Source organism: Bos grunniens, chromosome 12 (assembly GCF_055505025.1).
Source record: "Bos grunniens cultivar Pamir isolate PY7600 chromosome 12, Bosgru_T2T1.0, whole genome shotgun sequence".
NCBI classification, from domain to species: Eukaryota; Metazoa; Chordata; class Mammalia; order Artiodactyla; family Bovidae; genus Bos; species Bos grunniens.
The window spans coordinates 79,685,849-79,696,501 of record NC_141176.1 but is presented as its reverse complement, the minus strand read 5'-3'; the positions used below and the strand labels follow the sequence as shown (position 1 = coordinate 79,696,501).

The following is a 10,653-nucleotide window of genomic DNA, read 5'->3' as shown; positions in this document are numbered from 1 at the left end:
GTTTGAGTTTCCTCTAGCAGAACTTAGGTTCAAGATAATCGACCTCGCTGGTCTAACCCAGGCCTCCTGGCCATTCCAGGGGTTCCACGCACAGAGAGAGGTCACACCGTGCGAGGCATAAGAAATGTCTCTCTCTCTCACTCTCACTCATTCACTCTCTCTCTCTCACACACACACACACAAAGACGACAGCTCTCGACAACTTTGGGGCGGGGGAGAGAGCGATGGGGGCTAGGGGAGGAGCGAGTTCAAGACCAGGACACTTTGCAAAGGTTTCTTCTCCCTCTCCCAAAACCTCTGCCCGCATCGCGGGAAGATGCTGGGGAACCACACGCCCGGCGCCGCCGAGGGAGCGCGGGGTCGCCCGGGGCGGGGGGGTGGTCGGAACTGGGGTGGGGCGGCGGGGTGGGCTGAAGGGGGAAGGAAGGTGGCCGGAAGCGAGACGACGCGGCGGGGGGACAGTACCTGGTGTGGCTGTGGTTGCGGGGACAGTCTTTCTTCTCCATGATGGCCGGCACACAGTTGGTGAGCTCCGTCCAGTCGGCGTGCAGCCCGCAGCTCCAGCCGGTGGAGAAGCGGGAGAAGAGCCACGTCTCCTTCTTGCCGGGCCGGTGGCAGGTGCACTTCTTCTGGCCGGCTTTGCAGCTGCACGGCTGCTCCAGCCGGATGTTCTTCACCAGGTGTCGGCCGAACGTGGTGCCCCCGGTCTTCTGGATGTGCAGGAAGACGATCACGTCGCGCCCCTTGATGTTGAAATCCACGAAGCGGGTCAGGTCCTTCGGGGTGAAGTTGAAGCGCGGCACGAACCGGGGCAAGGAGCCGTTCTCGGGGGCCTCGGGGTCCGGTTCCTCTTCCTCCTCCTCCGCCTCCTCCTCCTCGTCCTCGGGTTCCCCCGGCTCCTCGTCCTCGTCCTCCGGCGCCGCGGGCCCCCGAGGTCCCTCGGGCGGCCCCCGGGGTGGCGGGGGCAGCTGGGGCCGCCGCTCCCAGTCCTCGGGCGGCGCCTGTGCCCGGCGGGCTGGACCCGGGGCGGCCGGCTGGCCGGCTTCTCCGGCGCGGGGCTGCTCCCCGAAGTTGGCGCAGGAGCTGGAGCAGGAGGGGGACACGTACTGGTACATGATGACCACGAAGAGGAGAGTGAGCACCGGCGTCAGCAGCCACTTGTTGAACCTTTCATCCATGGTCCCGCTCTCAGGCCGGCAGGCTACGCGGCGACAGCGGCAGAGACGCGGACGCGCGGCAGCTCGGAAGTTTCGGGGACTCCGGGGCGCGGCTCCGAGCCCGCCGCTCCTCCATGCCCCTGACGCCGGGGCGAGCTGCTGGCTGGCAGCCCCGCGGCACTCCGGCGCTCCGGGGCTGGCAGAGCCGGGCCTGTGGATCGAGCGGGGAGACGGGCGCCGGCGCGCGGCTGCGGCGGCGGCGTGGGGCGCCCTGCTCTCCCGGCTCCCCGCCCCGGGTGCGGCTCAGGCGGCGCAGGGCATCCCGCCGCCGGCGCTCAGGCGCTGGGGAGCGCGGCTCGGGTCCCGGACCTGCCCCGGGCGGCCGGGCAGCTGCGGCCGCGAGCGCGGGGGCTGCATGGGGCTCTCGAGGGCGCCGGCCAAGGGCGAAGGCGCGGCGCGGCCCCGCCGACCCGGCCGCCCGCGGGCCCCGCGAGCCGCACGCGCTCCAGGCGCCTTTGCCCTCGGATCACCAGGTGCGGGAGCCACGAGGACGCACGGCGCCCGCCGCAAGTTTGCAGAGGAGCTCCCCGCAGCGGCTGCGGGCGAGGCGCCGGTACGGAGCCGCCTCCCCCGGGCGAGGCGCACTGCTGCTCCGGGTCGGTCCGCCCAGGCGCGGGCACGCAGACACACTCGCACACACTGGCTGGCACCGCCACAACCCGCCAGCCGGTGTGACAGGAGCCCTGCTACCCGCAGCAAAAAAAAAAAAACAAAAAACCTGCCCTAGGTACGGAGCATGCGCCAAAGCCTTCCCCAGCCCCCGAGGAGTTTCCAGGGGAGGAGTCCGTGGCTCCGCGGGGCTCCGAGCAGGCAACTGGGGGTGGGAATCCCTTCAGCCTTGAGCGTGGAGAGATTCGGAAGAAAGGCAAAAGCAGAGCAAGGAGAGGATGCGAGCAGGTCGTCGCTGGCGCTGATCCGAGACCTCCAAATCCGCAGCTTTCTCCATCTGAGAGTGGACAGAAATCTGGCCAGGCGATTTGCACGAATAACACGTGCCCACTGCTGGGCAGACCCACCTCGGCAGGACTTCGCACAAGTTGGCTGGTCCCTTGCTGGCAGGGCATATTGGCTCAGGATTGCTTTTCATCTCTACACAAGACGTTCTAACTGGTGCTCAAGTTTTATTCTGGTCCTTCCACAAGTACAGACTCGGTGTGTTCAATTCTACAACTTTATTCAACCAGCATCTATTCATCGATTATCCATTAGGCGCCTACTGTGGATCTGGCTTTGTGTTCATGGCACACTTCAATGCTTCCAGTACCAGACAGTCCAGTCCACAACCAGAGAGGAGTTTAGGGGTCACCTCCTAAAATTCCCACTAAATTTCCTCCTAAAATTCCGACTACCACACACCGAGCTCCCCAATATGCAAGTTTCGCCCCTCCCCCACCCCAATATGGACGATAAGATCTCCACCTGTATTTCACAAGCTCAAAAGCTCTTGATTAGATGCAGATTTTAACTTTCTTTGTCAAACATCTTTATTTTGCATTTATCTGAGAAGCAATTCTTTGTTTAATAACAGTTTATCTTTTTCAGATAATGAATGGAGTAAAAAAGAAATTGAAATAACTGCCCCTCCCCAATGCCTGGACTTGCTCGATGCCAAGTTGAGAGTGGCAGTGTACTGAAGGTGGACACAGTGCAGCCTGAGTCCGTGGCTCAGGCCAACGTGTCCCTCCTGGGTGCCCTGCCAGTCCTAGTCTCCCAGCCCCAACACCCCAGTCTTCATAGCAACCAGCGTTCCCTCCTGGCCTCTTCATGGATCTATCCCTTATTTGTCTCTTCCTGAGACACTGTGCTGATTTCTTTCATTTGTCAGACTGTCCCCATCACAGCTATTAGTTAAGATCCAGATCTCTTTCAGGGTTGCTAACACTTGCCCAAAAGAGGCCATTTATATTGTTCTAGGCAGGTTGGACTCTTCTAATGAACTTCCCTCTGTTACTTCCTTTCCTATTTTCAACTCTATTAAACCAACCACAGTGTCCTTCCTGACACTGTATGAGACTACATGAGTAAGAAAGGTGTTGGGTAAGATGAATCAGTTTCTTTAAAGCTTACTTGATCCCATTTCTTTTTCTCACACTTAAAGTTTAAAATCCTATTAATGGCATCACACTACTCTCCAAAGCCAGGAACTGTGATAGAACAAACCCCAATGAAACCCAACAATTATTTCCTGAATGCATTAGTTAATGGTGTTACTTATGTTTTAAAATATGCCTTTGCATTGGCAAAGTAAAAACCTGTTATACCTTGTTGTATTACTTTATTTGAGAAGTTTTTCTTGTTTTCTATAAAATCACTTGATATCACATGGATAAATATAACTTCATTAGCTACCCAAATGGAAAACCTGAGTACTGGTGGCAATTTCTATAGTGGAAAGCACTTTCCTAGCCATATCTTGTTTGCTCCTTGGAACAAGGAAATAAGAGAAGTACAACCCTCCCTCTTTATAGTTGGGGGGAAAAGAGTTGGTATTAAGATCCCTCAAATCCCGGAATGCTCAAGTCCCTTATATAAAATGGTGCTGTTGTTGTTCAGCATGTCCAGCCGTGTCCAATTCTTTGCAACCTCATGAACTACAGCAAGCCAGGTTTCCCTGTCCTTCACTGTCTCCTGGAATTTGCTCAAATTCATGTCTATTGAGTCAGTGATGCTATCTAACCATTTCATCCTCTGTTACCCCCTTCTCCTCCTGCCCTCAAATCTTTCCCAGCATCAGAGTCTTTTCCAGTGAGTCGACTCTTCCCATCAGGTGGCCAAAGTATTGGAGCTTCAGCTTCAGTATCAGTCCTTCCAGTGAGTATTCAGGGTTGATTTCCTTTAGGATTGACTGGTTTGATCTCCTTGCAGTCCAAGGGACTCTCAAGAATCTTCTCCAGCACCACAATTCAAAAGCATCAATTCTTTGGCACTCAGTCTTCTTTATAGTCCAACTATCCCATCCATACATGACTACTGGAAAAACCATAGCTTTGACTATACAAACCTTTGTCAGCAAAGTGATGTCTCTGCTTGTTAAAGTGCTGTTTAGGTTTGTCATAGCTTTTCTTCCAAGGAGCAAGCATCTTTTAATTTCATGGCTGCAGTCACCATCTGCAGTGGTTTTGGAGCCCAAGAAAACAAAATCTGTCCTCGTTTCCGCTGTTTCTTTTTGCCGCAAAGTAGTTATATATAACCTACACACATCTTCCCATATACCTTTAAATCACTCTGCTGCTGCTGCTAAGTCGCTTCAGTCGTGTCCGACTCTCTGCGACCCCATAGACGGCAGCCCACCAGTCTCCCCTGTCCCTGGAATTGTCCAGGCAAGAACACTGGAGTAGGTTGCCATTTCCTTCTCCAATGCATGCAAGTGAAAAGTGAAAGTGAAGTTGCTCAGTCCTATCTGACTCTTAGCGACCCCATGGACTGCAGCCTACCAGGCTTTTCTGCCCATGGGATTTTCCAGGCAAGAGTACTGGAGTGGGTTGCCATTGCCTTCTCCATTAAATCACTCTAGATTACTTATAATACCTAATACAATGTCAATGCTATGTAAATAGTTGTTGACACACAGAAAATTCAAGTTTTGCTTTTTGGAACTATTTGGACTTTTTTTCAAATATTTTCAGTCCTTAGTTGGTTGAATCTGTGGATGAGGAACCTGGAATACAGAAGGCCAACTGAATAATATGCCATTTCAGAGATGAGGAAACTTAACCAAGGAAAACTAGGTGAAAACAGAACCAGAATTAGAAACCACTATCATCCCTGAAATGCATTCAAATCACCATTTAAGAAATCCAATGAACATCAACAACAGAGCCCATAATTTCCGTTCTCCTCTCTTGAGATCCTTTGAGTCAAGAGGCAGGAAGAAACAACAGAACTGCAATAGAACAATTAAATTATTTTTCTCTCTCCCTCTGGCTTTGTAGGGAAAGCTGAGCAATCTCTACGTCTTGCGTTGTTGTGGAACCTAGTCTGTGACTTTCCAGATAAACAAGGGAATGACAATAACAATCTTAACATGATTAGGTCATTGTTGGGTTACCTAGGAGAATTTCAGAAGATATTACAGCAAACAGATATAACAGCTATGTTGCTAACAAAATGTATGTTTCTATAAATAAGTGCACTTTTAACCTTTTTCAAAGAACATTATCCCAGAAGATCTGTTTCTGCTTTCAGTAGAATAACTAATGCAGTGCCACCATTTCCTTCAGGCAGACACAAGAAAAACAATCCGTAGCATCACGCAATTACATCGATAATTCAGGCATAGACCCAAGCATTCGTTTTTAATGATAGGTAACTTTAGTTGTGTAAACAGTCTGTCTCAGGTGTGCTCTTTCTATTATAATTGTGGAACTTGGTGTGAACCTAATCAAAGCTCTTAAATCATGAGCAATAAACAGGCTTTCTTATCTACGTGGGCAGGCCTCACATTCAGGCAAAAATGAATAGAAACTTTCTAAAATTGAATGCTCTCCAGGTAAAAGGGAAAACATGTTTGCATTCAGCCTGCTATAGTTACTCCATGATGACACCAGCTGGCAGTTGTTTCTGGCTAACAGATTGCAGCTACTATGATTCCTACACAAATTATTAAAATAATAAAAATAATGTTTTCAAAGAGCGTTCTTCCACTTTCTCTGCCAGTCCAGCGATGAGCTTGACACTATCTGTGAAGCAATTTGTTCACCTAATTTTAAGCCTATTAATAAGCTTTACAGTTATTTTCTTGCCTGATGTCTTTTCTACCTTAACTTTGGTACTCTTCCTCCCGGTTCTTCTCAAATATTCTCAAACCTGTTAACAACACTGCAGTCCCGTAGGATTCAAACTTTTGATTAGAACAGTCCCCATTTAATCAAGTTCAATTGGGAGATAAAATTGCATCTCAACTTCTCCCTTTCCCTTTGGTGCGAGAAACTGCCTTTGAGAATGTTGAAGAAACCCTGGAGAGATTAACAATCGAAACAATCACAGAGAATGGTTTCAGATCCTCTACATTTGCACACACGAGTATATGGATATGAATGCCCTTCAATACAGAGGAAAAACAAACTAGACTATACAAGTCATTGGCATCATAAATCTCTCCTTCAAGAATACAAAGTACTCTTATACACTGAAATAACACTTTTTTTTTCATTTTTGTAAACAAACCCGCCTGCCAAAAAAAGAAAGAAAGCCCCCTGGGGTAAGCAGTTTTGCAAATAACCAGCAAAGCAGTAGCTTTCTTTTTCCAAAGGAAGCTAAGCAGAAGAGTTTGTATAGATAGGGGAAATTGCAGGAAGAATGGTGACGTTTACTGAATGTATTCCAGTTCACTACATGATTGTAACTTTGGGGCAACCACAACCTTACATACTGTTTCCCATAAAGTTCTATGTATGTGAACAGTTCATCTCCTGCTTTATTGTATGACACCCTTCATCCACCACTGATAGGTGCCTGAAAGTGATGAACGGAGATTATTTACCTGTGTGCACAATGTATTCATTAACTCAGTATTATATAAGCAGATGCAATACCATTTTCATAGACCATATTCACATTCCTTTAAGAAAAAGTTGTTAAGCACTTAGTATACACCAGGTGCTCTTCTTGAGTGCTTTGTATATCCCATTAAAAAGACCAGTAAGGACCCTGCCTTCATGCAGCTTTCATTCCAACAGGGAAAAAATAAATGATGAAAAAGGAAACAGGAATCATCCATTTACCCCAAGGTTATTTATTGAGCCCCTACTGTGTTACCAGGTACTTCCAGGTACTTGGGAAACTTTAGTGAACACCAGAAACTACAATTTTTGTCCTCAAGAGTTCAAATGCAAGCAGGGTAAAATAGCTGGCCTTTGTGGGCTATTGGAAGACATTTAGTGCAAAAGAAATAGGGAGCCAATGGGGAGAGGTTGAACAGTTTTTGAAGTGTCATTTTAAATGTTTTGTTCAGAATAGACTGTAGGAGGACCAACGTAGAAGCAGGAAAAGCAGTGAAGTGGTGCAGTAAGTCCCCTACATACAAATCACTCCCATTCTGAGAGTGCTTTCATAAGTTCAATTTGTTAATAAGTCCAACAAAGTTAGCCTAGGTACCCAACTAACACAATTGGCTATATTGTACTGTATTGTAATAGCTTTATAATATTTGTCACATTAATAATACATAAAAAACAAACATAAAAATTTTTAAGAACAATTTCAACCTTACAGTACATTACCTTGAAAAGTACAGTAGTATAGTACAACAGCTGGCATACAGGGCCTGGCATCAAGAACAGGCAAGAAGAGTTTCGGACTAGAAGAGGAAAAGGAGATGGAGATGGTAGAACTAAAAGATCATCAGCAGTAGAAGATGAAGGGCAAGCTGCAATTTTACTCATGCCTGACATTGATGGAATCCTTGTTCACATCTTTGTAAGTCTGCAACTTGAAGCTTTGCATGTAGGGGACTTACTGTATTCCATAACCAAGAGAGATGATATGGCTTAGACCAAGTCAGGAGGCAAAGGAGACATTGGGAAATGGTCAATAGCCCCCATTTTCAGGGGGAAAGAACCATCAGTGTTTCCTGTTGGATTGAATGTGGGGTATTGGAGGAAAGAGGAGCCAAGGATGATGCCAAAGTCTGGAGCCCTCAAAATTGGAAAGATGGAGTCGCCATCAACTGGGATGTCAGCTGAGACAGACCATTGCAAGTGCTATCAGGGTAAATAAGGGGAGTGCTGTGATACTGCATGGATGGCAGGGATGGAGAGGAGGAGACAGTCATTTCCACTGGGCAGTCAAAAAAGACTGTTGTTATTCAGAGTCCAAGAGGATGAGCCCTGGATGATAACAAGGAATCCACCATGCCAAGCATTCTAGAGAAGAGTTTTCTACACAGAACAACAAGTGCAGAGGTCTGGAGCAGGAAAGCAATTGGCAGGCTCAAGGGAGAAATGCAACATCAGGGAAGGAAAGCTATGACAAACCTAGACAGCATATTAAAAAGCAGAGACACCACTTTGCCAAAAAAGGTCTGTATAGTCAAGTCCATGGTTTTTCCAGTAGTCATGTACAGTTATGAGAAAAGACCCTGATGTTGGGAAAGATTGAAGGCAAAGCAGAAGTGGGCAGCAGAGAATAAGATGATTAGATAGCATCACTGACTCAATGGACGTGAATCTGAGCAAACTCTGAGAGATAGTGAAGGACAAAGGAGCTTGGCATGTGCAGTCCATGGGGTCACAAAGAGTTGGACTCGAATTGGCAGCTGAATAACAACACAAGAGACAGTGGTTGGGAAATATCATTCAGAACCAGGACAATGGTGCAAAGGAGCCGTCGGGGAAACTTCAAAGTAAGAGAATGATGTGACTGATGGATATTAAAGGCTCACTCAGTTCTATGAAGAATAGATTATGATTAGGAAGGAGAAAGCCAGGAAACCAGCTAAGAGGTGAGTACAGTTTTCCGAGCAAGAGAAGATGGGAACTTGGAAGAGAATGAACAGTGGAGGAAATAATTTACAGTCATGAGTCCACAATCTGTGTGAAAGAAGTCATTTTTTTCATTTTCGAATAACAGAAAGAAATTTTGCCTTCAGGATTCCATTTCCTGAGAAAGAGGAAAATGAAAGCATTCAACTTAACTCACTCTCTTCTCAGTTACCCTGTCTCTTTAAAGTAAACTGTGATGCTGGTACTTCTCCCCTTCTCTTTCTCTTTGCCTTCCTCTAGGGTGATCTGAGCTAAGGGAGTTTATGGAGCATCTTTGCATAGCCTGAAAGAGATACAGTCTGTGGGGAGTATCCTATTCCCACAGCCTTTGCCCCAACAGTGTACAGTCAGTCTCACCTGGACTCAAGTGGAGGTCTTGATTTCTGCTGGGTCCTCTGCTGCCTTTTTATGACCTCAGCTGTCATGTCCACATGATCTACATCTTACTCAACCATACTGTGGGGCCCTTTCTGTCTGCTAGTCTCTTTGGCTTTTCCTTTGGCCTCTTCTCAAGGGAACACTTCCATCTAAATCAGTGTTTTTAGCCCCACCAGACAAAGCACTCATTTTTATTGAACCAATGTTTTAAAATAATTCCTTTAATAATCTACTTTTAAATATCATAGATAATAGAATCTACCTACATACTTGCGCCTTCCCTGGTGGTTCAGATGGTAAGAATCTGCCTGCAGTGTGGGAGATGTGCGTTCAATCCCTGGGTCAGGAAGATCCCCTGAAGGAGGGACTGGCCACCCACTCCAGGATTCTTGCCTGGAGAATCTCACAGATAGGGGAGCCTGGTGGGCTACAGTCATGGGGTTACAAAGAGTCAGACACAACTGAGCCACTAACAAACATACACATACACACATCTACACACACAGTTTACCAAACTAACCTAAAGTGCTCAAATTGTAACGTTGAGATACAAAAATAAATTAATAGTAGAACACTGTATATTTTAAAGCGTAAAGGCTCAGACCTGACTTCAGTAGATAACATAAAGAAGTAGTCAGATGCTTGTGTCTCTTAAATACCTTGTTTGAATACAAGAGAAGTAAGATCAGAAGCCATCCCTTTCAAGAAGAACTTGAAAGATCAGAGGTGTTGGTGGATACTAGAATTTAAAATAGTGCTAGAATAAGTAAGAATAGCCCTGATTTATAAATATACATATGATAAGAAGAAGCAAAAATAATACACCAAGACAAATCGCAGATTTTTGGAGTGAGGAAAATAACGAAGTGTGATTCTCATCAATGAGCTAGATTTTCTTTTTCAATGTTGGATCAAAATACTTCTCCATAATATAAAATAGCTCAAAATAATCTACTTTCTATCTCAAAAGCATACTATACATCAAGGCTACTCCGATTTCAAAATGTAGTGGAATATTTAAAAGTCATGTAGAAGCAAGACAATTCTCTCATTGCAACCATCAAATAAATGCAGTAGAGTCTCCACATTCTTGTGAGAAGCCCAGACACCCCCAGGGCATTAATACCACTTCTATTGATTCTGGTTGAGTTCAGTTCAGTCGCTCAGTCGCATCCGACTCTTTGCAACCCCATGGACGGAGACACGCCAGGGTTCCCTATCCATCACCAACTCCTGGAGTTTACTCAGACTCGTGCCCATTGAGTCTGTGATGCCATCCAACCATCTCATTCTCTGTCATCCCCTTCTTCTTCAATATTTCCCAGCATCAGGGTCTTTTCAAATGAGTCAGCTCTTTGCATCAGGTGGCCAAAGTAATTGGAATTTCGGCTTCAGCATCAATCCTTCCAATGAATATTCAGGACTGATTTCCTTCAGAATAGACTGTTTGGATCTCCTTGCAGTCCAAGGGACTCTCAAGAGTCTTCTCCAACACCACAGTTCAAAAGCATCAATTCTTCGGCACTCAGCTTTCTTTATAGTCCAACTCTCACATCCATACATGATTACTGGAAAAA

At 46.8% G+C, this 10,653-nt stretch overlaps 1 protein-coding gene and 1 pseudogene across 1 annotated transcript; one reads left to right on the top strand and one right to left on the bottom strand.

Moving 5' to 3' along the window:
* Positions 1-248: 248 nt before the first annotated feature.
* On the bottom strand, positions 249-1,178 carry LOC147361964 (heparan-sulfate 6-O-sulfotransferase 3 pseudogene; annotated as a pseudogene).
* Positions 1,179-1,291: 113 nt separating this feature from the next.
* LOC147361963 (uncharacterized) lies at positions 1,292-3,226 on the top strand. Its single transcript, XM_086330301.1, is given in 5 exon segments — positions 1,292-1,530; positions 1,532-1,742; positions 1,744-1,785; positions 1,787-2,369; positions 2,760-3,226. Coding segments are annotated over 4 exon segments (765 nt in total). The 3' UTR covers positions 2,060-2,369; positions 2,760-3,226.
* Positions 3,227-10,653: the final 7,427 nt, after the last annotated feature.